General features: G+C 41.4%; 1 protein-coding gene across 1 annotated transcript; it reads right to left on the minus strand.

The window, feature by feature from the left end:
• Nucleotides 1-27274, minus strand: Rho-6 (serine protease rhomboid 6). Its single transcript, XM_076304549.1, has 5 exons — nt 26865-27274; nt 15399-15663; nt 3171-3341; nt 1823-1978; nt 1-335 (listed from the first exon to the last, which is right to left on the minus strand). The coding sequence occupies exons 2-5, from the start codon at nt 15651-15653 to the stop codon at nt 15-17; spliced, it is 903 nt and encodes a 300-aa protein (XP_076160664.1). The 5' UTR covers nt 15654-15663; nt 26865-27274; the 3' UTR covers nt 1-14.
• Between the last annotated feature and the right edge of the window lie 373 nt (nt 27275-27647).

Here is a 27647-nt window from a genome sequence, read left to right on the forward strand (position 1 = left end):
AGTTCGACCCTCTGTCAGGATGGCTTTCTCAGCTGGGGCAGCGCGATCAGATAGATGTTGCCCAACATTGCGCCGACTACCAACAGCATCACGCTGATGGCGGACAGTAAACGCACGAACCTGACGAATCTTCGGCCCCTGGCGTCCTTCTTGCTCTGATTCGGGAACACCGCCAGGCCCAGGAGAGGCCCCGCGAGGGCACCGGCCACGTGCGCGGCCCAGCCGACCCTACCGCAACCGAGCAACGCTGGTATAGGAAGGGACGCCACGTCGGCGCTGGCCAGCAACAATACGGCGGCCAGACGCCAGCTGGCGTAACGGAGCTCTCCGTGACACTGGAACAAACGAGGGGATAACTTCGCGGTTGGTCCGTTTGGCTTTGCGTCAACTGCTACGGGATAAGTACGCGCCAGAAAAATTGGCCGCTAGAGGTCCGAAGCCTGGGTACGTAGTTAGTGGGGAACTAGATCTACTTCTCTTCGATCCCCCGTACTTTTTCAACGGATAAACGAGGAATTAGGTTAATGTCTGGGTATGTAGCCTCTTTTCTTCTCGATCCTCCGTGGTTTTACAATGTGGTAAGGGAGAAATTAAGTCAATGTCTCGGTACACTGTTAGGTGTACCTATAGTTTTGTATACGGTAGACGAGAGAAACGGAAGCATCGGACCAACGAAATGATCGTTCACGGAAGAAGAGTGGGGACGTAGGACAGCTTAGTCGTCGATAGTGAGAAGTGTCGTCAACGGTATCTAAATCTAGGATAACGTGACTTTTCGTCGGGTCTCGTATTTAAACCTTCGAGACGGGTGAACGAAGTGAAAGTATCAGAGGTGGGGGTAGCCAGATGGTACGGTGGGGGTAGCTGTTCAGTGACCTCGAGCGGCCAAAACTTTCTACCGCGACTGCAAATAACACACTCGAGCAAAACTATCCGGATACTAGGATCTATTTACAGAAGATCCTAGTACTCGCTACAACAAGATCTCGCGAAACTGGGTACACCGTATTACCGTTCTATCGTTCTTCGAACATTTCCTTATACACTATTCTTTTATTACGTTTTCAGAATTCCTTAATGCAGTAGCCATTGGAATCGTTCGACTTAAATTTCTCGATGTTTCGGGAGCACCAATTGGCTAAGGAAGTTCCTCGAAAGAATTACGCTACGCGGAGCGGGATTATTTCTTTCCCGTGGACAGCTACGAGCAATATTCGCGGGTCAAGTTCATAGTTATTCCGAGACAAGTTCCTGTTTCTAGAGTCGTCGTTCCCACGGTGCAGTCCCGTCCCCCCGCCAAACTGCGTCGATTCCTCGACAACAAGAAACGATCGATGCTCAACACCACCCTCCAAAAAGCGTAACTTCGATAAAACTGCACCGAGCGTAACTTCGGAATGGAAAACAGGCCAGAAACAATCGCGACGAAAGCCGAACCAGATTCAAGAGCTTCGCGATCTCCGTTAATCCAGCCCCGGAACTTTGCACGTTTTTCAACCCCCTCCGTTTCTCTCAGCTCCCACGATCAGTCCATCGAATACCGAACCGTGGATTTTATTATTCCCCGGTTTAATGAGATTTAACTGGAAGAATGGGACTAGCCAGAGAGAGAGAAAGAGAGAAAGAGAGAGAGAGAGAGAGAGAGAGAGAGAGAGAGAGAGAGAGAGAGAGAGAGAGAAGGAGGAGGGAAAGATTCGAAAAGGAAACTTCGTCGAGCGTGTTTCACCCAGTTTTTCCTGCGCGAATGGTCGCGTGGAAGTTCGAAGCCCGCGCCGATAGATCGACAAACTTTTCCACCCCCTCGGCACCACCCCCGACTTACCAAGTAAAGATGCGCGAGATGGCTGGTAAGCAGCGCGTAAACACCTGCAGAGGCGCCCACCAGGAACAGACTCGGCTGCAGCAGGGATGCTCCCAGGGCTCCGCAGACACCACCCCCCAAGTAGATCGTCGCCACCCCTATTCGACCCTGCTCCACCTGCGAACATTGGAGTTTCTTTTTTTTTTCTTTTGCGATCGATATTTTATCGCGTTCTCTCGTTCGTTGGAACTTTTCGAGAGACTTTCGACGTCTTTGAAAATAAGGCTCTAAAATGGGGCAGATCCTTGGAGTAGAGTTACTTTGTTTTGTAAAAACAATTTACTAATATTAACAGGGAAACAAAGATAGTTCTTTTTTGCGATTGATATTTTATGGCATTCTCTCGTTCGTTGAAACTTTTCAACGTCTTTGAAAATAACGTTCTAAAATGGGGCAGATCCTCGGAGTAGTTACTTTGTTTTGTACAAAAATAATTTACTAATATTAACAGAGAAACAAAGATAGTTCTTTTTTGCGATTGATATTTTATGGCATTCTCTCGTTCGTTGGAACTTTTCAACGTCTTTGAAAATAACGTTCTAAAATAGGGCAGATCTTCGGAGTAAAGTTACTTTGCTTTACAAAAAAAAATTTACTAATATTAACAAGGAAACTAAAGACATTTTTTTGCGATCGATATTTTATCGCGTTCTCTCGCTCGTTGAAACTTTTCGAGAGACTTTCAACATCTTTGAAGATTCCGTTCTAAAACGGAGCAGATCTTCGGAGTAAAGTTACTTCGTTTCATGAAAAAAAAAAACAATTACTAACATTATCACGGAAACCAAAGACGAAGAAACAAAATGAAAGAATACGATAACGCAAACTTACACTATCGGCGAAGAAATTAATAAATTATAAAACTCTGGAATTTGATCAAAGACCGTTACCTCGATAATTGCACGAGAGTTTCGTTCGTTGCACCGTGGAGGGGACGGTTGCTTAGCAACGCGAGTAAAAATTGAAACGAAAGTCCAAGTATAAACAAGGTTTCTTAATAAATCAGCCCCCACGAAAACTCCACGAATCTCGCCGAATGTACCGCCAACCCCGTTTTTAATTCTGATTAATTAACGCGAATTAATTGTACGAAATACGACATTCATGTCCCCGCAAAATTTTCCACCGATTAAAATTCCCTCGATGGTCCCGGTGTCTAATGTCCTCGGTGGTTTCCGCTCGATTCGACCCTTTCAGGGTACGAAATCGATCAAACCGTTCGTTGGCCACCGAAAGATTCGCTTTAGACCCTCGCGAGTGGAAAAAGGGTGGTTCGCGACAGCCCCTGCAATTAGTCTGATTAACTCACCTCGAGCGGAGTGGCCAGCACCAGCTGGATGACCACGTTGAGTGCAAGGTGAAGTGCATTCGAGTGCAGGAGCATGTACGAGGCGAACCTCCATCCCTGGACCCTCTGACGGGGGTCGTAGACCAACCACCTGCGCAAGGTCGCTTCATCCCCCAGGCAGTGGACGGCTATCTATCGTCATCGAGAATCGGTTTCAATGTTCCAGTATCGACAGCGTTTCAATTTCCAAAATATAATTACTAAACGTGTCTCCGTTAACGTGAACGACCTCCGAAAATGTTCCAACAGTTTCGATAAAAGTTACACGTCGATCGTTCGCGTATTCTTTGTAAGTGTATTACTATACCTGTCTGTCTCTTTACAAAAATTCTTTTCTCATCGAATCGAATTCTTCAGTTCCAACGTTCTCCGGATCGATCTTTGAAAATAATTATCCTAACGATTTCTTTGCGAGGGTATTTTTCTCGACTCAATAATAATGTATGTTTTATTGTCCGCGTAACGTTTTGATACTTTTGTTTTTCAGAAAGATTCCTTCGTTCAGGAAGAGAATATTTTTAAACCACTTCCGACAAGGTTGGATGCTTTAAAGGTGAAAATTTTCTGAAAAATTGTAGGAAAATTTCAGTAATTTCCCTCTCGGCAGAGTATTTGATAATTCGTTAGCAAACGTGCGTTATTATTATTGCGTATAACATACTCCGTTATTAATTTTCGTTCGTTTAATGTAGAGCATTAATACGATATTATTAAATTAGAGAGGAAATCACGAAACGCGCTCAATTATTTACAGAAATACCTACAACCCGGGTTACCAGAGAAACGGTAATCTATTCAGTAGCGGATTAAACGCATATTTTTTCGTTAGAATTATTCAGAATTATTCCGCGAACAGAGTAAATTTATACATAGAGATTCCGCATCCGTGTTGCCGCGGTCAAAGGACGCGAAAAATTGCACGGTTATCGACAAACCGTCTAGCGAATTATTAACGAAAATTCCACCAACAGAATGTTGATTAATCGAAACTGTTTTATTGAAACACCGAATGGATCGTTGTTGTTAGTTTGTAAATAAGGCGGAGAGTGGATGTGCGTAGATTGATACGAACAAAAGCGTAAAAAAAAAGAAAAATACACGTAAAAATGATTGTTTCACCTTTCTTTATTAATTTTACTCCACAAAAATTGTACAGAATTTGAATGAAAAAAGTTCCTTGTATTTCTAATACTTTTCCGGTTAATGTCAGGGGATGAAAGCTCGAAGTAGACTTTGGTGCTTGGAACTTGAGTTATCGCGGTTGAAAGAATAAAGAAAAAACAGTTTTCTTACTTTTAGTCGATCTGGAAATCTGCGAAGCAGAGATTGGGAAAATTTTATTCCAACAGGACGAATCTGCGACGATTTATTCGCCACGATTTGACGATTCGATTTTTATTTGTTCGTTGGGAAATAGTTCGGTGCGTAATTCGAATTCTAATATCGTCTAACGGTTGAAAGGTTGTTCATCGTTTGTTCTTTGCGCGAAATTTTTTATTTCGATGAACAATCTCTCGGTCTTCGACGTAGCGAATAATTAAAGCTGCAATGGAAAAAACACCGACGACTTCCACGTCAGTTACAATCGACGAAGAAAACGATAACGTTGGTTAAAATAATTTTTGAACAGCAAAACAGACGTGACCATGATATTCTCGCGCGGCCAGACGGAATGAAATTTTGCGAAATCGAGTTTGACGGAGTCTGATCCGAACTGGTTCGGTTAAAGTTAGTTAAACGCGCGCACGCGCATCAAATTTTGCGGGCTAAACTGAATCGGGCGCCAATCGCGTTGACGATAAAATTCGCCGGAGAAATTCGTTTACCCGGCGACTGGCATCAAATTTCCTAGATAAATCGCGTTAATGGACCGATGAGACCATCTTCGTTTAACCGAAATGGATTCTTAGATGAACTTGGGCAGGAACGATCGGTTCGTGAATCAATCACGTCTACGAATTCTCCAACGAGCGAATATACTTCTTATATTTATTCTTTAATTGATAATTAATCAGGAGATTGTACAAAATTGATAATACAAGTACACTTTATTGTATAATACTATTATAGTATATTTTTATTCGTTGCAAACTCGAATCACATTTTTGTTGGTTGCAAAGTGCAATACAATGAAGTACGAATCCTCGAACGAGCAAATGTAGTTCTTATATTTATTGTTGAATTGATAATTAATCAGGAGACCGTACAAAATTGATAATACAAGTACACTTTATTGTATAATACTATTGTAGTATATTTTTATTCGTTGCAAACTCGAATCACATTTTTGTTAGTTGCAAAGTGCAATACAATGAAGTACGAATCCTCGAACGAGCAAATGTAGTTCTTATATTTATTGTTGAATTGATAATTAATCAGGAGACCGTACAAAATTGATAATACAAGTACACTTTATTGTATAACACTATTGTAGTATATTTTTATTCGTTGCAAACTCGAAGCACATTTTTGTTGGTTGCAAAGTGCAATACAGTGAAGTACGAATCCTCGAACGAGCAAATGTAGTTCTTATATTTATTGTTGAATTGCTAATTAATCAGGAGACCGTACAAAATTGATAATACAAGTACACTTTATCGTACAATACTATTGTAGTATATTTTTATTCGTTGCAAACTCGAATCACATTTTTCTTGGTTGCAAAGTGCAATACAATGAAGTACGAATCCTCGAAGGAGCAAATGTAGTTCTTATATTTATTGTTGAACTGATAATTAATCAGGAGACTGTACAAAATTGACAATACAAGTACACTTTATTGTACAATACTATTATAGTATATTTTTATTCGTTGCAAACTCGAATTACATTTTGTTTGGTTGCAAAGTACGATACAATGAAGTCTCTGTAAATTGTTTTTCAAATATCGCGTTTAGTATTATTCCAAAGTCGAAAGAGTATTTTTTTAACACTGGAACTAAATCGATGGTGAACAATATTTCTATTTATATAACATCACCTATGTACGTATCCTCGAAATTAGAAAGGGAAAGGGTAAATTAATTAATTTATGAATATAATTAATTCTCCGTTCCAATAATTGTCCCCGAATATTACGGACTAAAGCGCCATTAATAATTGAGCAATTTTAAAACGAAGTACAAAATAGTTGAAATTGACCCGCCTGATAGTTCTACCGTTAAAACATTTTAATGAAGTTCTATCGATCGACCGTCCTTCGTGTGTTAACGATACATTGCTTCCTGGGGTTATCATCGTTATCGACTATTATTCTTTACTTTAATATTCTCCTATTAAAAATCTCTTCGAACCGGAACGCTCTGAAAGTTATTAATCGTAAAACTTACTACGTGAATATTTCCACAAACATTGTCTCGAAGTCGAAAAGAAAAAAGAAATTTCTCAAACGCTCTAAAAAAAATTCCATTCGTCGATTAATGTTACCATATTAATCGCGTATTGCTTCCTAGGGGTTATCGATATGAACGTTCTGAAATTTATTAATTGTAAAATTTACCACGTGAATATTTCCACAAATATAGTCTCAAAGTCGAAAAGAAAAAAGAAATTTCTCAAACGCTCTAAAAAAATCCATCAAATTCCATTCGTCGATTAATGTTACCATATTAACCGCGTATTGTTTGCTAAGGTTTATCGATACGAACGCTCTGAAATTTATTATTCGTAAAATTTACCACGTGAATATTTCCACAAATATAGTCTCAAAGTCGAAAAGAAAAAAGAAATTTCTCAAACGCTCTAAAAAAATCCATCAAATTCCATTCGTCGATTAATGTTACTATATTTACCGTGTACTGCTTCCTAGTGGTTATCGATACGAACGCTCTGATATTTATTAATCATAAAATTTACTACGTGAATATACATTTCCACAAATATAGTCTCGAAGTCGAAATGAAAAAAGAAATTTCTCAAACGCTCTAAAAAAAATTCCATTCGTCGATAATGTTACCGTATTAACCTCGTATTGCTTCCTAGTGATTATCGATACGAACGCTTTGAAATTTATTAATTGCAAAATTTACCACGTGAATATTTCCACAAATATAGTCTCAAAGTCGAAAAGAAAAAAGAAATTTCTCAAATGCTCTAAAAAAAGTCCCTCAAATTCCATTCGTCGATTAATGTTACCGTATTAACCGCGTATTGCTTCCTAGGGGATATTATCGAGTGTTACTCCTTACTTGGATTCCCCTATTAATAATTCCCGAAACTCTCGGTACGCGAGAGCTCTGAAATTTATCAGCGGTGGTGTTTACCCCGTCGTTTCACCGAAAAGTTACAGGACAGAAAGAAACCACAGCAACCGGGTGGCCACAAATCGCGCGAATTCCTGTATCCTTCCGCGCGATCTTTCTCCCGATATCCTCTTTTTACGTTTTTCCCGCGGTGTTCTCGCCCCGAACGCGAGCTCTCTCTGTAAATCATCTGCTTGCCGCGGATACACGGGACTTTTGGGCTGCGGGGCGGGCGTACGCCATCCATTTTTACGTCACGGGTGTTACGACCTTAGCGCGGTCTAGGTTTCGGTTTGCGCTTAATGCACTGTTATATCCGCCGTCTTGGAAAACGACGGAACACTCGAAAATTCGGCCCACGGCTGGCAATAACGAATTTTTCCATACCGTGACGTACAATCCCTCCTCCCTCCTCCAACGTTTTTGTTTCGTCCCGTTCCAACCGATGGCGAAGGCGCCGGAGCCTCCTCGGCTTCGATTTTTTCCGATTTATTCCCACGATCGATCATTCGTGATTTACCGCTAGTTTCGCCCCGCGAGTGTGCTATTCTACGCGCGTCACGCGCGAAATTAATCTTCCATTTGAATATTGATTCCATGCGCGAGCCGCTCGCCGAGCCGTTTCACTTTTAAATAAAGCGTAAACTACTCGGTGAACAACGCCGAGTGGCAAATTTCCCGGAGTGATTTTCAAAATTTGTGTTTAGTGGTGGTGACGTCAGAGGTTACGAAGTCATCGTATCGGGTATCGGCAGTTCTTTTCAGAAATTTGTTCGAATTGATCTCAAACTGTTTGCTCTAGCGAGACACGGAAAGTAATTTCGCGGGATTATTTAACAGTAACGCGTACGCGTATGCTTTCAATATTGTGATTATATTCTCTGTTCTGTATTCAATATAGCGAGTATATTCTGTTCTGTATTTAATATAGTGGCTCTATTCTCTGTTCTATATTCATTACAGAAACTATATTCGATACTCTATATTCAATATAGCGACTATATTCGATACTCTATATTCAATATAGCAAGTATATTCGATACTCTATATTCAATATAGCAACTGTAATCGATACTCTATATTCAATATAGCAACTATATTCGATACTCTATATTCAATATAGCAAGTATATTCGATACTCTATATTCAATATAGCAACTATATTCTATACTCTATATTCAATATAGCAACTATATTCTATACTCTATATTCAATATAGCAACTATATTCTATACTTTATATTCAATATAGTGGTTCTATTCACTGTTCTAATGTACTTTTGAATACGAAAGTCTAATAGGATTCTCGAACAGTCTAATAGGAAGATCAATTGGAAAATGTATTCCAAGTATAGAAATCTATAGATCGACCACTTGGAAAAGATTCCTGTGATGGGAGGAGCATCGTTCAGACCTCTTCTCCCACCAAGCATCGCCACATACTCTAGTTCCTCTAGAACTATAAAAAAGTATTTTACGAATTGAAAATTTCGTAAAACACACAAAATTGAATTTTCGATGCTCGTTTAAAGCTGTCCACCCTATACATTTTTCGTAATGTTCTATTCATTGTAGTAACTATATTCTTTATTCAATATAGCGACTATATTCTATGGTCTATGTTCAATACAGTGATTCCGTTCCGTTGTATATTCTCTTCTATATTCAATACAGCATCTCTATTCTCTGTTCTATATTCAATACAGCGACTCTATACTACGTTCAATATGCAATATATATAGCGACCATACTCTCTGCCCTATATTCGACACCGTGTCTATACATTCCAACTACAGCTGCAATCCTCGACAAATACTTTTCACGAATCGTTCTCCACTTGCTCTTCTTTTTTCTATTAACCATTCTCCTCGATCATCTTGTACGTGTTTAATTCAACGGTCGTGGTTCCCGATTGGATATCCGATATCTATAATTCACTTCGACCGGCCGGGTTATTGCAGTCGCGCGTTATCGTTACGGGATTCAATCAACGTGGCCGATTCGAAAAGTGACAACCACGAAATGTAAAGACGAACGACACCTCGCGATCGTTATTAAAGCGGTGGACAGGATCGAGGTTCCACGAGTCCGCCGCGTGGCATCGTCCCGGCGTATCTCGACGTTTCATTAGCCCGGGGAACGTTCATTGTCGTTTTACTATCCCCGTTACATTTTCCCGCAATTTTAAGTTCAGCCGTTCTAGATTGGACGCATTCTTCGGTGGCGCGGCCCCGGCCATAACGACCCCCAACTTCGAAGCAATTATTATCTCCGGAAGAGCTGACCCCGGGGGTCGTGTCGCGATCTTTTGCGATCTTGAAACCCAGGTGGCTTCCCTTCCGCGATTTCGAGATCGTTCTCCGACCGTGGAGGAGGAAATCCGGCCATCGAAATGCGACAGCGAAAGTAAAACGAGACGTCTCGGGGCTGAACTGAATCGCGCTGAGAAAACCTTTTAATAATCGATACCTACGTATAGTTGTCTCCTGTGTGTTACTTTGTCTCGATTTTTGTTATTTGCACTTCGGAAAGGTCGACGATCGATATCCAATTACATTGAAATTTAAGAATCTACTTAGAATTGCGCGCAACGAATCTTACGCTGTGTTCTCGGTATTATCGCGTGCGTTTGAAAATATTTTATCTTATGTTATTGTTCTATTATCGTGTAGTGTTAGAGTAACGAGTTTACATTCGTAGAAAAATTGGTAAACTAATATTTAGAAGTCATCTTCCAGTATGATTCGTAGAGAAGAATTTTTATCGACCCAAAATTCACTTACCTCGAATCGTATAGCGATTAATGTTAGACAGATGATTTTACACTCGTGGAAAAATAATGGAGCAACATTTAAAAGTCATCTTCCGGTACGATTCGTAGAAAAGAATTTTTATCGACCCGAAATTCACTTACCTCGAATCGTATAGCGACTGATGTTAGACCGATGATTTTACACTCGTGGAGAAACGAATGGAGCAACATTTAAAAGTCACCTTTCGGTACGATTCGTAGAAAAGAATTTTTACCGATCGAAAATTCCGAGGTTCGTGTATCACCATCGCGTGAACCATGGTTCGCGAATGTTACGTTCCATTTATTTCCAAGTACCTCGAATTATTCCAGTCACGTAGAAGGCGATCAAAGCGTTCACTTAACCTCGAATTATATAGCGACGATTAATACGAACGATAAATTAGCAATTAATTAATTTCGGGGACCAATCTGGAACCGTCGAGGCAAGTTGTAGCTAAAAACCGTTCCCAACGATACTAATGCGGCAATCAGTGCCGATTCTCGGTGGTCCGCTCGGCGAAAACTTTCTCGTGATTTATTAGCGAATTCTCTAACGAGCCATATTTACGGTGGCGCTTTTACTTCTGATTTATCGCGTTCGTTATCCTATCTCCAGCGATATTACGGAAGAACTCGACCGATTATTACGACGCAGCCGGGAAAGTCGACCTTTCGGTGAGAGGCCACGTAACCGGATACCACCGTTTCCGCTATCTCAGCGTTTCATTAAACCCCCACCCCCTTCTGGAGGCATTATCATTCGTTTCATCGCGCGAAACTGGACGGGAGTACAGACGGCGATTAGCTTCCCTCTTTCAACGATCGTTGAACGAAAATGGGAAATACGTACCTTCGCCCCGACGGGGGAACGAATCGCCATTGAAATAACCCCCATCGAGTCGATACGTTCGTCAGAATTCGAGAAATCGTCGAACATAGGACGATTGGTTTTTTCTTTTATGCTTCGGGTCAGTGTTTACCCTTGTATCGAGTTTAGCGACTGAGGACGATTGTTGTTTCTCCGAGACGTCTTGCGAATTGGTATTCGAGAAATGTGGAGGAAAATTTTTCTAAGAGAAATTTTTAATAAGACATCTTGCGAATTGGTATTCGAGGAGTGTGGAGGAAAATTTTGAAGAAAATTCTTACGAGTAGCGGACGATTGCACGGTGATCCTCGATAAACGACCGCGTTCTACCTCTATAAAGGGTATCGTCTTCCTATTACCTTTTATCTTTCTTGTTTCGAACGATCGTGTAAATGTAAAAGTGTTTTGAGAAACTTCAAAGCGATTAGATTAGCTATTGGTACGAATTGAATTTTTTTTTTACGTTACAAGAATAGTGTCGATCGATCGAAGAGATTCTTACGACGAAAATTAGACGAAATTACGGTACTTGAACTTATGGTTCGAGAAACAGAGAAACTTTCGTAATTTATCGAACTCGATCGTTTGTTACGTTTCTTCTAACTGATAATTCACGCGTACTGTATTTCTATGAATAAATTAATTTACTTTCACGGACAATTCTACAAACAGCAATTCGTAATTGGCCGTGGATTTATGTTACCGCGAGGGGACTATTTCTCCGTTTCCTTTCCCGCCTGCTCTCTTTTTGCTATGAAACGATGTTCCTTCCAATTATTATTGAAGAGGACCCAAACGAAACGAGGTCGAAACGTTTAAAATATTCTGCCAGGTTATATCGTTCTTTAATTTGGATTTACATCCTACAAGTGCTCGCTGGCTCTCGATCTTTTAAACGGAAACGTAGTATGTGTATATTTAAATGTTTGTATTCCGAGGTTAGGTTCGGTAACAGATGTGCGGTTGCATCTCAATTTTTCCATTCGCGTACATATGTGTACGATATCTTATAAAATATCACTCCTTAGGTTAACTAACCGAGGTATCCGATATTAGGGTGTTCGATAGGGTAACTATCCAGACATTTGTAAAATATCTAATAACGTTGATTAATGTTATTTAAGCAACAAACATAGTAACTGAACCGTCACATTGTCGCCTAAATTCTAAGAAACCTATAAAGATTAATCTAGAGCGTTCGACCTACAAAATCACTCCATGAAGATTATCGCACAATTGTCACGAAGTTGTATTGTGCGTATACGACATCAAAAAACATATTACGACATATAAACATATTACGTATCTACTCAATCATCTATCGTAGAGTATCCGAAGTGTCTATTGCTAGATTTAATAAATATCCTAAAACATTTGATACAGTAGTGCATACAATATCAAAAACAATGTATCTCTTCCTGTATCTATCGTACAATATCTCCAACCCCAAAGGGTCTATTGTCAAATTATAAAACACACTATCGGTAGTGTAAACTATATAAAAAAACAATGTACCTCCTTCTCCATTTATCGTACAATATCTCCACTTCCAAAGCGTTCATTTCTAAATTATAAAACACACTATCGGTAGTGCAAACTATACAAAAAACAATATACCTCCTCCTCCATCAATCGTACAATATCTCCACTCCCAAAGCGTTCATTTCTAAATTATAAAACACACTATCGGTAGTGCAAACTATATAAAAAGCAATGTACCTCCTCCTTCATCTATCGTACAATATTTCCACGTCCAAAGCGTCCATTGCCAAATTATAAGTATTTTAAAGCATTGATACAGCAGTATATACCATATCAAAAACAATGTATCTCCTTCTTCATCTATCGTACAATATCTCCACTCCCAAAGCGTTCATTTCTAAATTATAAAACACACTATCGGTAGTGCAAACTATACAAAAAACAATATACCTCCTCCTCCATCTATCGTACAATATCTCCACTCCCAAAGCGTTCATTTCTAAATTATAAAACACACTATCGGTAGTGCAAACCACACAAAAAACAATATACCTCCTCCTCCATCAATCGTACAATATCTCCACTCCCAAAGCATCCATTGCCAAATTTTTCCATCGTGTTTCAAAGTTTCTTGAATCCCCGGTATCAGGAATCCCCCGCTTCGAATCGCACTTCGATCACCTAGCGAACACGCGAGAGCAATCTTCGTCGTTTTATCGCGCGAATCTCGACCGATTATTGTAACCCATGAACTAACGGAATTCGATTTCGAGTCAACGACGACCTCACCTCTCCTCACCCTCACCCCTATTCGCTCCACGCTTCGCGCCATCCTCTTCGCGATCTCGGGGGTTTCATTAACTCCCCGCTGGCGTTAACTTCTGTTTTATTGCGCGAAACTGCGTGAAAGAAGGGCGCGTTTAACTTCGCGGCTTCAACTTGACGCGTTTCGTCGTTCGTCCACGTGACGAGCTATTCGTTACCACATCGAACGAGCTCTTCTACGTGGAATTATTATCGAACATGGTCGACGGTGGTGGATCCACGCGGGAAAGTCTCATCTCGTTTTCCTTCTCGTTTCTTCTCGCGTGGTGCTTCTTTTTTTCTTCTTCTTTCATCCTCTTTATTTATTTTTTTGTTTTTGTTTCTCTTTTACTTTTTCCTCTCCTTCTTCGTCTTCCTCGCCCGAGATCTTCTCGAGCACGAGTTTCTCGAAATACCGGCGCGCGATGTTCGTTCGTGAACTCGTGCGTATAATTGAGAGAGATTCCCATCGGCCTCACTGTCCCCGTCCCCGCCCCCACCGCTGCCTCCGCGACGCATTAGCTCGGCTAATGGGAAATCTTTCGAGCTCGGCCTCGTGCTCGAACCCATACTCCTCCGTGTCTTCGGGTAATACGTACGCGGTTTCCGGTTTCTTGCGAATCTCCTTCCGCGAGGACGCACCCGGCTCCGCGTTCGCATTCGCGATACAAACGAATCACGAAACGACTTACCCGCTTTCAAGGAGCATCTGCGTACACGTTGTGGAGAAGTTACGCGAAGAATTACGAGAATTTTAAATTTCAATCGCGGATACTTCGGTGTTGTTTTCTCGAGGTATTGGGAGAAAATTTTCCGCGAGAGTAATTCGATCGTTGGTTGAAAATCGCGGGAGTAGGGTTTCTTTGTATTGTTTTTAAACAACTAGGATGAATGTTTCCCGTTACTATCGATTCCGTATTTTACGTATCGTGCGAATATGCGAGAGAGAGTGGTTGAAAGTGCAACGACGCGGAAGTAGAATCTTTCCGGTACCGTTTCGAACGAATCGCTTAGTCGGCTCAACGAGTGTCCTTATTGTGCAAATATTGATTCGGGAATATTGTACAAACACGCGAATAAAACAGGTGCCGATTCACTTTGTCGCAAACAAGAGTGACCGCACCGCGGGAGTCGATTTCGTGACGTTTCGAACGAACCACTTAACCAGTTTAACGAATGTTTAAATATTGGTCCGGGAATATTATACAAATAGGTAGAAACACCAGGTGTCGATTTACTTCGTTGCGACTACGGTGGCTCAACGTACAAGTAGAATCTTTCCGATAGAATTTCGAACGAACCGTTTGGCCTATTTAAAGATTACTCCGTTTAAATATTGATCCGAGAACATTGTACAAGTAAACGAAAAGAGAAACAAAAATCAATTTACTGGCAATTGAAACAGTGACTCGTCCATTGTCCGTATCATTCACCTCAAAATTATAAGTATTTTAAAACATTTGATACAGCAGTATATACCATATCAAAAACGATAGATGGAGGAGGAGGTATATTGTCTTTTTATATAGTTTACACTACCGATAGTGTGTTTTATAATTTAGCAATGAACGCTTTGGGAGTGGAGATATTGTACGATAGATGGAGAAGGAGATACATTGTTCCTGATATGGTATATACTGCTGCATCAAATGTTTTAAAATACTTATAATTTGAGGTGAATGATACGGACAATTGGACGAGTCACTGTTTCAATTGCGAATAAATTGATTTTTGTTCAAATTCGTCTCCACGATCGAGCTCAATTCGTAAACTAACTATTCCATGTCTGTTCGACAAATTGTCGAACTGTCCAAAGGCAGTGACGGTTAGCTCGAAGCTCTCGTTCGTTCCTGGTGATTCTTAACGATTGACAACCGAATTCTGATGTTTAACCAACGACGAATCCGTTCCAAATTATTAATAATGATCACGATTACGAAATAATGGTACCAAATAGGTGAACCATCTTTCGTAACGACGCAAACAGTTCTCGATACTCACCTCGATGATGCTGATACAGATCATAAGGTAGGGCGGTCTCATCCGGAAGTTGGGCTTCCTGGGCGGCAGTGGATGCCTGGGCGTTGGTCTGGGCGTGACCTCGTCATCCTTTGTCTTCTTGTAGGAGGACTTGACGATGATCGGCGATTCCGGGGAGTAAGGGGACCCGGGTCCGGAGTACGTAGTGTCGGTGCAGTCCGACGAGATGGTCGAGAGTGTCGGAGAGTTCTCCAGGAGCGCTGCCTCGACGTCCATCTTGGCCTACCTGGGAAAAAACAACGGGCCTCGTTAGCCTCCGGGGTTTCGAGTGGCCCTCCTGCGCATAATCCTCGCGTTAACCGTTACCGTTCGAGAGTCTACGATTATGAAATAATTCGTCCGGGTCGAGCGCACTCGAGCCGCTTGGGAAATTCAACTGCGAGGGAACTTCAAGGCGATTTACTTATCGCGATAATGGAACAACGCACTCGGTATCCCAACCCCGTGACGTTCTAGACGGAATATTTATGTTTCGGGTTCGAAGGGACTCGACCGTTCTTATCGAAGTGATATTTTCAACACGGTAACCGTTTTTCGTACGATATTTTTCAATTCGCCGATTCGTGGCGGGAGAGGATCGTCAGAGGTTCGATGACGACGATGAAACGACGGAGAGGTTAAGTTTCGGGGCGAGGGATTTTCGAGATCGGAGCTTCTTCGTTTCGAGCTCGCGAGACGAGGGGTTTCGTCGAGCTTTGCAACGGCGGAGAGTTTTCATTCGAGTTTTTCCAAGTTTAAACGCTTTTGAGTTACAGATTTGTAAAGTCGGAGTTCTTGGACTCGATTTCTACGAAATCGGAGCTCTCGAGCTCGAATTTTCCGAGGTCAGGATCTAGAGCTCGAATTTTCCGGGGTCAGGGCTTTCGAGCTCGACTTTTCCAAGGTCAGAGCTCTCGAGACCAATTTTCTCGAGATCGGAAGTCCAGAGCTCGACTTTTCCGAGGTCAGAGCTTTTGAGAACAATTTGTCGAGATCAGGGGTCCAGAGCTCGACTTTTCCGAAGTCAGGGCTTACGAGCTCGATTTTTCCGGGGTCAGGGCTTTCGAGCTCGATTTTTCCGGGATCAGGGCTTTCGAGCTCGAATTTTCCGGTATCAGAGCTCTCGAAACCAATTTTTCCGAGATCAGGGGTCCAGAGCTCGACTTTTCCGAGGTCAAAACTCTACAGCTCGATTTTTCCGAGACCAAACCTCTCGATTCCGATTTTTCCAAGATCAGAGCTCTGCCTTCGTCGAAACTTTCCGTCTGGAAGTTCTCAAGGCCAATACCATCGCGCTCTAACTTCCCACGATCAGTGCCTTCGCCCTTGAGCTCCCCAAGACAAACACCGCTCTTTCTTCTCCCCTGAACTTCAAAATACAGACCTTTTACTACACTCTCTTTACCATTCTCTTCGCGGAACAGTGCCGGAAGAAGAGAAGAAAAAAAACGCCGACGTTTCTATACGCGCGATCACGGGTATCGGTTATCGCGAAAAGCTGCACCGCGAACGCTAATGGCGACTAATCGTAATTTATGGCTCCCGTAACACTTTCGTCTCCACGGGGAGGGATATATCCTTCCTCCAGTTGCCGCGAAGATTACGGTAAAATACTTCCGGGGAAAACGTCGGCGAGACGTACAAGTTGGGAACGTGATCCCCCTCCGTCGAGGCCGCAAACCGAGCCGGAGAAAAGAACGAGCGCGGAAGGAAGAAACGGTTCGTGCCGCGAAACGGATGGGAAAAAGAAACGTTGGAAAGGTTCGCGAGCCACGCGGAGCGGAATATTAATTAAACGGTTTTCTTTCGCGGCTGAAACGGACGATTAAAAAGGAGAGGGTGTACGGGTGGTGGGGGCCGGGAGAACAGAAGCAACGGAGCCGGAATCCATAATTAGCGCGAAGAGCTTTCGCCGCGCTATTACACACGTATGGTTCCCTAAACTCACTTTGGCCGCACTTTACTGCCCGCCAACGGGGTAGGCATTAATTTGCATGCGGTTTAAAGTACACGGCGACCGCCAGCCCGTGCTAAACACGGCCATTCCCGAGCGTTCCCGCTCGAACGGTTACCAACCGCCTTCGATAAATACGCCTTCGAATTCTTGACAAAGCGGACTCCGAACGAATAACGATCCGTTCGCGAACGCGCGGTACTTCTACCCAGAACCCCCGTTTACGCGGTGTTCTCGCGAATTAAATCCGTCGCGATGCATCACGGGACAATCGCTACCTCGGAACGACTCGATCTACATCTAATTGCTGTTTTTCCAACCCCCCATCGACGCGCGCGTTGCACCTCGGGTACAATACCTCTCGATTAGCTTCGCCGCGTAACAAGCAACTTTCCAGAAACACCGCTACGGTGCTTATGCGTACACATTTTCTACGAAACTTGCTCAATTTGCCGCTGGAAATATAATATTCGGCCTGAATTATACGCGGGATTAAGTGTAAAGTTTCCCCGTGTTTATGCACAGTTTGTGCAAGTTTTCAGGTTAGGTTTATTAACAGCCCTCGCGACCGGTATCTCATTTGTACGATACGTGTACCGTTCGCTCGCGACATAGGTGTCTCTCTTTGTACTTTCGTTGTCATTGTTTTTATCCAATCGACGATACGAATTACTGAATTTTTAATCAAATCTACCCTGAAGATTTCCATTGTTTCTGCTTGGTTGGTTTAACGCATCTATAGTTCGTATTTCTGTTTCACGTTTCGAGGTTAGGTTTTCGTCCGGTTTATATACATCTATTATTTATATTATTATTGTTAGGACGTTCCTACGTTTTCTACACCTTAATTACAATCTGATCGAATCAACACACTTATAGTTCGTATTTAAGTTTCACATTTCGAGGTTAGTTTTTCGTCCATTTTATATAAATCTACTTATATTACTCCTGTCAAAAATCTTCCTACAAACTTTAAATCTACGCCTGAATTACGATCTGATCCAATCAACGCACCTACACTTCGTATTTAAGTTTCACATTTCGAGGTTAGTTCTTCGTCCATTTTATATAAATCTACTTATATTATTTCTACCAGAAACGTTCCTACAAATTTTAAATCTACGCCTGAATTACGATCTGATCCAATCAACACACCTACATTTCGTATTTAAGTTTCACATTTCGAGGTTAGTTTTTCGTCCATTTTATATAAATCTACTTATATTACTCCTGTCAAAAATCTTCCTACAAACTTTAAATCTACGCCTGAATTACGATCTGATCCAATCAACGTACCTACACTTCGTATTTAAGTTTCACATTTCGAGGTTAGTTTTTCGTCCATTTTATATAAATCTACTTATATTATTTCTACCAGAAACGTTCCTACAAATTTTAAATCTACGCCTGAATTACGATCTGATCCAATCAACACACCTACATTTCGTATTTAAGTTTCACATTTCGAGGTTAGTTTTTCGTCCATTTTATATAAATCTACTTATATTATTCCTGTCAAAAACCTTCCTACAAACTTTAAATCTACGCCTGAATTACGATCTGATCCAATCAACGCACCTACACTTCGTATTTATGTTTCACTTTTCGAGGTTAGTTTCTCACACCATTATCGTTAGTAGACCTACGAGTACATCATTGTTAAAAAAGTTCCAACGAATTGGAAATCTACGTCTTAATTACGACCATAGAACGAAGAAGAGTATCAACAGCTCGAATCCCCTGAACATCAGCGCAGACCAGCCGATACTTCCCAACCTCGAAAGGGAATCCCCTTTTCTTCCTCACCTCCCCTCTTCCGAGTGATTTTTCCCGCCTGGTTGACCCAGGTCGGATCGACGACGGTCTTTAATCCGAATACGTCTAGATGGATTCATTTGCTTGCGGTCCGAGGTACAGGGATGCAGTTGCGCGTCCAACGGTCTGCGGAGAGGTGGAGGACGCAAGTTCGGCTTGGAAATGGCCGCGACAGGGAAAGGTGTTGGAAGTCCCTGTCGCGGAGGAAGACAGGGCGTGGAGGAACGTAGACAGAGCCTCAACGAACACGACGGAGCGAGACGGGTCGAAGTTTCGGCCGGGGTCAATCCTGGTGTGCCCCCTTTGTCCGTTCCAGAGCCGGTCTTTGTTCGCCTCGTGTTTTCGAGCCACCATAGAATTTGCCCGTGAATTATTGGGGCTCGTCGAGTTCGGGTACCGGTTTTCGTCGCCACGAAACCGAGGACACTCGCGAAACCGGGCTGTTTCACCTCCTTCCCAGTTCGGGTGCCGCCACCGTCGAATCGATTCGGATACGAGATCACCGAACCTACGGATTTCGCGAGGATCGTTCTCGGAGAACCGGCGGCATACGGAGAAATTATGGAGGGACGAACACTTTTCACATGCAAAACACCTCGTTCGACCCGGAATCGAGAGGATTTCAACGCCACCGTACGTACGTAGTCCAAGGGACGTTACGCGCCAGAAGTCGATTATCCGTGGGAATTCGGCTACCGATCTTCGAGCTTCTCGAAGCTGCTGAAAATCTTCGAATCCGTTAAACGATCCCGATTATCTCGCGGGACCAGCTCCATTTGCACCGTTTCGAATCGTCTCGTTGTTCGTTCACCATGAAACTCACGGTACCGGAATGGCCGCTATCGTAGAGGGTAGTAGTCACCGTTGAGAGAATAACGATGGCGTCGATGCCGCGGAGCTCTCGAGGCCGCGAAACCGGTCATTGGCAGCCACTTTGATACGCGTCACGCCGCGGAAACGGAAACGCAACGGCAGGCACACTTTCGACCGCGGGTAAATCAATGTCCGCGTTTCACACAGAAAGCAACATCGTCGTCGGTGTAACGGCCGCGTTTTCCGCGGACAGCTCGGTCGCGATGCAACGCGACGCTCGCGTTTGATGTTCATTATTGTAACGGCTCGTCCGTCCCGTTTCGATGATAAACGATCGTCGCGGTTCGGGGATCATTTTACCCCTGTGTGTACTGGTAAATGAATCTCATAGCGAGAGAGAGCAGAGAGAGAGAGAGAGAGAGAGAGAGAGAGAGAGATTTATTTTTTCTTTCCTTTTCCACATTATTCGTTTTAATCGCGCGACTTCCATCTCGCTCGTCAAGTCGAATGAACGCGGGAAACGAGCTCCTTTAAAATTTACCAGCCCTGAATTTTAATCCCTGATTATGACAACGGGCCGCCACGATTTTTCCCATTCGTTCTCTCATCTTGGTCAGCTCGTGTCTCGCGTTTATTCGCTAGAAACAACGTGTTATTCCCCATCCAGATACGCGAAATAAAAACAAAAAATAAATGTTAAACGGGGCATCGACGTTATCGAGAGAAAGAAAGAGAATCGCAAATTGTTTTTCATCGCCTCTTTTTTTTATCTTTCTCTCTCTTTTTTTCATTTTCAGCCCGGATCGTTGTTGCGTTGATAGTTCATCGCGATAGATTTAATACTAATACGGACGCAACGGTCGTCCGTGCGCAGCAGGAAAAAAAATCACGCGAGGAATTTTTTCGACTCGTGCCGAGAGTAAATGCAAATTGTAACTCCGTTCTGAAAATGATTATTTCAAACGCGAGCGAGCGAACGATTTCGCGAGTGGTTGTTGCTTTTGTTAAATATGTTACGTTCCGCGTAGACGTCGATTGGAATTTTATCAGACAGATTCGTTCTGCTTCAAAATTCATCTCTTTCGAACGATTGTTGATAATTATACCCGCGAAAAGAATTCTCGATGAAAATGTCACAAGACTGGTTTCAGATTGTTTCAATCGACGCGTTATTTTTTCTTATTAATTAAGTTCTAAGTTTAATATTCTAAGATTTCAATTCTAAGAATTCAAGATCTATTTTTAAGGAAAAATTCAAGATCTATTTTTAAAGAAAAATTCAAGATCTACTTTTAAAAAGAAATTCAAGATCTATTTTTAAAAAAGAATGCAAAGAGATCTATTTTTGAAAAAAAATGCATAGAGATCTATTTTTGAAAATAAAATGCAAAGAGATCTATTTTTGAAGAAAAATGCAAGGAGATCTATTTTCGAAGAAAAACGAACGGAGATCTATTATTCAAAGAAAAACGCAAGAAAAGTCTATTTTGAAAGAAAAACGCACGGAGATCTATTATTCGAAGAAAAACGCAAGAAAATCTATTATTCGAAGAAAAACGCAAGATCTATTTAAAAAAAAAAAAAAAAAAAAAATACAAGACGATCTATTTAGAAAGAAAAATTCGTACACCGATATCTTTGTTCTCTTTCTATCGTTATGGTCGTCCCGCAGCTGCGTGTTCTCCCAATTCAAGATTCCCGAGGATCCCCCGAGATCGAGGACGCGGTCGACTACTTGTCATCGAGTACGCGGCGGTCATCGGCGCGTGATCTATGCGGGTGCAGCGTGCATTGTTCTTCGCGCGGGCTGGGAGAGGCCTTAATTACGGCGCTCCTCGTACGTCCGCGTACGTTTGATTTGCGTGGGCAACGGCCAGACGACCGTTACGTTAATTACGCGCGGACAGGTACACGCTTTCGCCGGACGCGTCAATGCTTCATTAAGCAACCGGACGACGACGTGCGTCCAAGTTTCGCGACGACCACCATTTCGCACCGCCTTATCCCACACTTCGCCCACTGGACCCGTCATCCTAATTCAGCAAAACTTTTCCACCTCGAATTTACCCCGAAACTGGGTCAACGGACCCAATCACCCACACCTGACACCAACGTTGCACAGATTTTTTAATTATCGGCCAGAAACACGCGTCTCTTCTATTATTCGTTGTCGTTCGCTGCATCGATACTCGTGCAACAATCCAACATTCAAAAACCATATTTCGAGACACTCGAAAGAGTACTGAGCGATCGTTGAACGTTTCAATTTTCATGGAAAAGTTCGCAAGGTTATCTCACATCCTTCTTTGAATTTTAAATACATTTATAGGTACAATTGCGACACTAGGAATAATATGCGAAATTAAAATTCAACGCGGGAGATTTCGCCGTCACCGATTAATTCAACGAGAAGGTTAATCAAAGTATACATATTGCATTGTATGGAGATTGGTCAATGAGCACGTGAAATCATTTATTATTATAATCGATATCAACATATCGGAACTGTATTCTCCGAAGTTCGGTTCACGAGCTGTGAAAATTCTCCCCGTGGTTTTTGTCCCTGTATATTAACCATTGTTTCTTAATTTTATAAATCGAATCAATTTTCAAGCTAAGCGTCTGGTGTGTAGATTCATCGATCGTTCTCCAGGTCGGTGGAAATCTTTGGTAAATGTGAAAACGAGAAACTGTGTTTCTGGATTCGAAGTGGTTCACTTATTTGTTAACTACGAGTGTGACATCGTGTTTTAGCATCCCAGAAAGTAGATGTAATCTTTCGTTAGTTCCTCCGGTTCGATTCTCCGTAATCGAACAGATTTTCGTCCATCGTCGATCAATCGTTCCCCTATCGCGAAATCGGGATGGTTTTTTTTTTTCTTCTACTCTGGAAGAGGAGATTCTCGCGAAAACTCCGGTCCCAATGGGACCCGAAGAACTACAAATGCGCGATCATTAATTATTCCGGAGGCTTGACTAGCGGAGCTACACACGATTGGCTCATTAATTTTCAGCGACGTTCTATCGACTTTCTGTCACGAGCCCTTGCCACTCCGAAATCCCGATTCCGCGTTGGAGCAGCGACCACAAATCAAAATTGCAACCGAACACGCCTAAATAATTTCAAACTTTACCGCCGCTGTTGCTCGCCATTGAACGCTTCGGTGATACGAACCGTGTCTTTTTATTTCTTTTCTCCGTGTACCCCCCAATCCCACACGTTTTCTGTTGCAACGCATCGAGAGACGCCCACGATCGAAACGACCGCGAAACGATAGGCGAGAATCGTTTTATCCGTAGCAACGTTGATAAATATATTGATCGCACGCGTGGTCGACTTTCGCGCTCGAAAGTACACCGGTTGATTTGTTACGCGGTGAAACCTAATATCGACAAATTTCATACAATATTACGACCACCGAGCTGGTAGCTTTGCAACGTAAAAGGTAACGTGTATTTTACTATCTCGTGCGATTATAAGTGTAATACGGTAATTTTCTAACTGACAAATAATTTTTTGGGGCCTCGATAGAGAGACAGAGAGAGAGAGAGATTTATTTTCATTTTTCCTTCGAAAAGGAGAAATTAAAAAGTGTGAAAAGTAGGTGATTTGTTTCGTAATATATCATCGGAGATATTTCTTTCGTCTTACGAACTCACGAGGTAATAAATCGATGTCCAGAATTAACAAATAGTACAATGTACTTTACTTTCTATGATATTCTCGATATTGGAGTATTATTATTGCGTTATAGTTTCAATTAAGCAGTTTCTTAAATCAGGAACGATTTTTTTTTTTCTTAACGAACAGGTGTTAGAATTTCGAAAAAAAAGTTTCTTTTTTCCACCGTGTGGTGCAGTGAACGCACAGTGGAGAATGATTCCAGATCGCGGTTGCGAGTACTACAATTTCAAAAAAAAAAAAAGAAAAAAAAAATATTGCAAGTGGTCCTATTTAAACGATCTTTCTCGCCTCGTGAAATTGACGAGGGTTACCGAGCGAAGCTCGAATTCACGGTGAAAGTTCGACCGCGACCTGGTTCGCGGGCAGTTTTAGGGCTTGTTTGATTTAGGAATTTCCTGGGTCCGGAAATTTTGGAAATTCCCACGTTTGAATATTTTCCGTGCACACCGGGCGCGTGTGGAAACTCGCGGTGGCCACGAGTTTAGAAACGTTCCAAGATCGACATTTTTGCCATTTCTCGCGCTCTTACGTTTACGGTGAATTTTCATATTTCGCGCGAAAGTCTTCCCACCGAGTCAACAAAATTTCGTGCATCAGACCGAGAAGTCTCGAAACCTGAAAAATTGAAAAGTTTTTCGAACGCGGGAAAATTTAAAAAAATTCAAAGTCCGCTCCTCCGTGGACTGAAACTCGGTTTTGCGAATTTGGAAAGTTTTTAATATTAAGTACACGTCCGAGATTGCGTCTGGAATTTTCTAATTTGAAAAAAAAAGAAAAGAAAGGAAAAAAAGAAACAATTTCGTACGTGGTTCCGTCGTTGTCGTGGTAATTTCAACCGATGGCACGAAAACAGTGTCCAACAAATCCGCTCGAATTTCCCCGGTAAACGTCCACCGTTTCTCGAGATAACACCGATAATGATTAATCACGGTGGACGATAATCGATCGTACGAATAAGCGATTAAATAAACGAGGGCTCGTTCGCTGAAAAAGCTCGGCCAGGCAATTTCCATTCAACGTGTTTCGATTTGTATCGAGCTTACGGTTCATTGGTCCATGACTCGATTAATTTTTGCATTCTGTCGTTCGTTCGTTCGTTCGTTCGCTCGGGATCTCTCGTATCGAACGTCGCGGTGTTTTCGAGAGGATGCGCGATTCTACGGCCGCGTTTAGATGCTCCGTGACTGGAAACCTTCGAGGAGACCTCATTTTTTAAACGTCCAATGTTCTATCTCTGTTTCTTGGCTCATAAAATTGTTCGATCGACCGAATGATCCGTGAAACGATACATAAACGACATCGTGCCACACCGTTTTCGTTTTCTCATTCGTCGATCGATAACTTATTACATTTTATTAAAAATAATATTGGAAAACCCGTGAAAAGGTTAACTCGTCCATTGAGTTAACGTTTGGAGAAAACGAGAGTGGCGAAATTGTATTTCCTTTTTTTTAGATATCAGTTTTATTACCGAAAATAATATTTGGTAAAAATAGAGGAATACGAAGAGGAAAATTCTTTGATATTATTATTAAGAATAATATTGGAAAATCGGAAGAACGAGAATTAAGAAAAAAAAGGACTAATAAGAACAGTGAAACTATCTTCATCCAGAGATTTACTAATCGTTAGATTTATCAAGCACTTGAGTAATTTTAAAGTCAACAGCTAGTCGTACGATCTATTTCAATTTTGGTCACTTTTTAATCGAGTCCGATAGATCATATTTCAATTGTCCATTCCACAATCATTCGACCTGTTTCGATCAATTTAAATCTATTTCTAGGTTCGAGGACTTTAAATGGCACTTCAACCCCTTTTGATAATCAACTGTCACGCGCAGTTGAACTCAAATATTAATCGATCGCATACATATACCTACTACAATTTCAAATAATTCTAGTTCATTTCGAACTATTAAACTTTCAGTGTTATTCCAGTTTCTCTATAATACATTCGATCACTATGCACAGATATATCATAGCACTGAATTTACACGATTTGTCTGTTAGATCGATCCATATAGTATTATAGTAAAATGACCAAAAAATATTTACTCAAGGTGGTATTCGTTTTTTACGGTAATCACGACTCACGCTCTTATAATCTTTCAAATATTAATATTCTTACGGTATACAAATTTGCGTATATTTTTCAAGGGTGTGTAAATAACAAGCTATAGTTATCGATTAAAATATTTTGTAGTTTCTTAAAAAAAAATGGTTTACAATTTTCGACCAAAAAAGAAAGACACAAACCAATTTAATCGTCACATATATCGTGTACTACTTTCATTCTTTGTATATTCTTCAAAGGTGTGTAAATAGTAAGTTAAAGTTATCGATTAAAATATTTTGTAGTTTCTTAAAAAAAATGGTTTACAATTTTCGACAAAGAAAGACACAAACCAATTTAATCGTCACATATATCGTGTACTACTTTAATTCTTTGTATATTCTTCAAAGTTGTGTAAATAGTAAGCTAAAGTTATCGATTGAAATACTTTGTAGTTTCATAAAAAAAAAGAATTTACAATTATTAATTTTCGATTAAAAAAAAAAACACAACCAAATTTAATCGTCACAAGTATCGTGTACCACCTCAATGTTTCGCAAAAATTTGCGTATATTCTTCAAAGGTATGTAAATAGTAAACAAAGGTTATCGATTAAAATGCTTCGTAGTTTCATAAAAAAAAAGGATTTACAGTTAGTAATTTTCGACCAAAAAAACACACACACACACAAATTTAATCGTCACAAATACCGTGTACTACCTTCAATTCTTCGCCTCGTTATCGATTAAAATACTTTGTAGTTTCATAGAAAAAAAAAAGGATTTACAGTTACTAATTTTCGACCAAAAAAAAACACACGCACACACAAATTTAATCGTCACAAATACCGTGTACTACCTTTAATTCTTCGCTTCGTTATCGATTAAAATACTTTGTAGTTTCATAAAAAAAAGGATTTACAGTTAGTAATTTTCGACCAAAAAAACACACACACACACAAATTTAATCGTCACAAATACCGTGTACTACCTTCAATTCTTCGCCTCGTTATCGATTAAAATACTTTGTAGTTTCATAGAAAAAAAAAAGGATTTACAGTTACTAATTTTCGTCCAAAAAAACACACACACACACAAATGTAATCGTCACAAATACCGTGTACTACCTTTAATTCTTCGCATCTGCTTTCTGTAATCTCCAACCGTTACACCGACTCTCCTCGGTGATATTCCCGCACACGAGTGACCGAAAACACCGATCGAGCACCGTATCCTTCCACGGTTCGTTGTAAACGCCAAGCAGACCACTGTCCACCGACGAAACCGACGTTAAAACTGGGGCACCGCTTACGTAAAACGGAAGTGCGCGATCAACGATCGAAAGACCGACGAAACAACGATCGACGAACAAGAAGGAGGGGAGAAAATGGTAAACAAAAAGAAAAAAAAAAAGAAAATCTCGAACGCCTTCGATACGATAGCCTTATCCGATTATCGACGAGCTAATCGCAACGGTGGCTCGCGAGTGCACTTGCAAAGAGAGACCAGTCGCCCGTTGCAGTCGTCTTTGCATAAATTATGTAACCGAGAGACTCAAGGCTGCCGCGGAAATAGTCCGAGCGCTGTCCACGCGATCAATCGGCCCCCTGTTTGAAATTTCAAAGTCGACCCCCTCTCCTCAACGGAGAATCGAAAAGAGGGGGGCAGGGGCACGCGTGGTCGTCGAAGAAGAAATATTTGAGAATTTTTTCGCGACCATTCTCAAGCATCTCACACGAACTTCTCACACGTACGTGAAAAGTACAAATTTGGAAGAACACTTGGGCGAATTTTCATTAAAAATTATCAAACCGTTTAGAAGCTGAGAAGGGTTCTCGTGACACGTTCGGAATTTCCACGTTGTGGATACTCGACTGTAATTATCAACGAGTTCACTCTTTACGAAGGCA

Source organism: Ptiloglossa arizonensis, chromosome 2, assembly GCF_051014685.1.
Source record: "Ptiloglossa arizonensis isolate GNS036 chromosome 2, iyPtiAriz1_principal, whole genome shotgun sequence".
Taxonomy (NCBI): domain Eukaryota; kingdom Metazoa; phylum Arthropoda; class Insecta; order Hymenoptera; family Colletidae; genus Ptiloglossa; species Ptiloglossa arizonensis.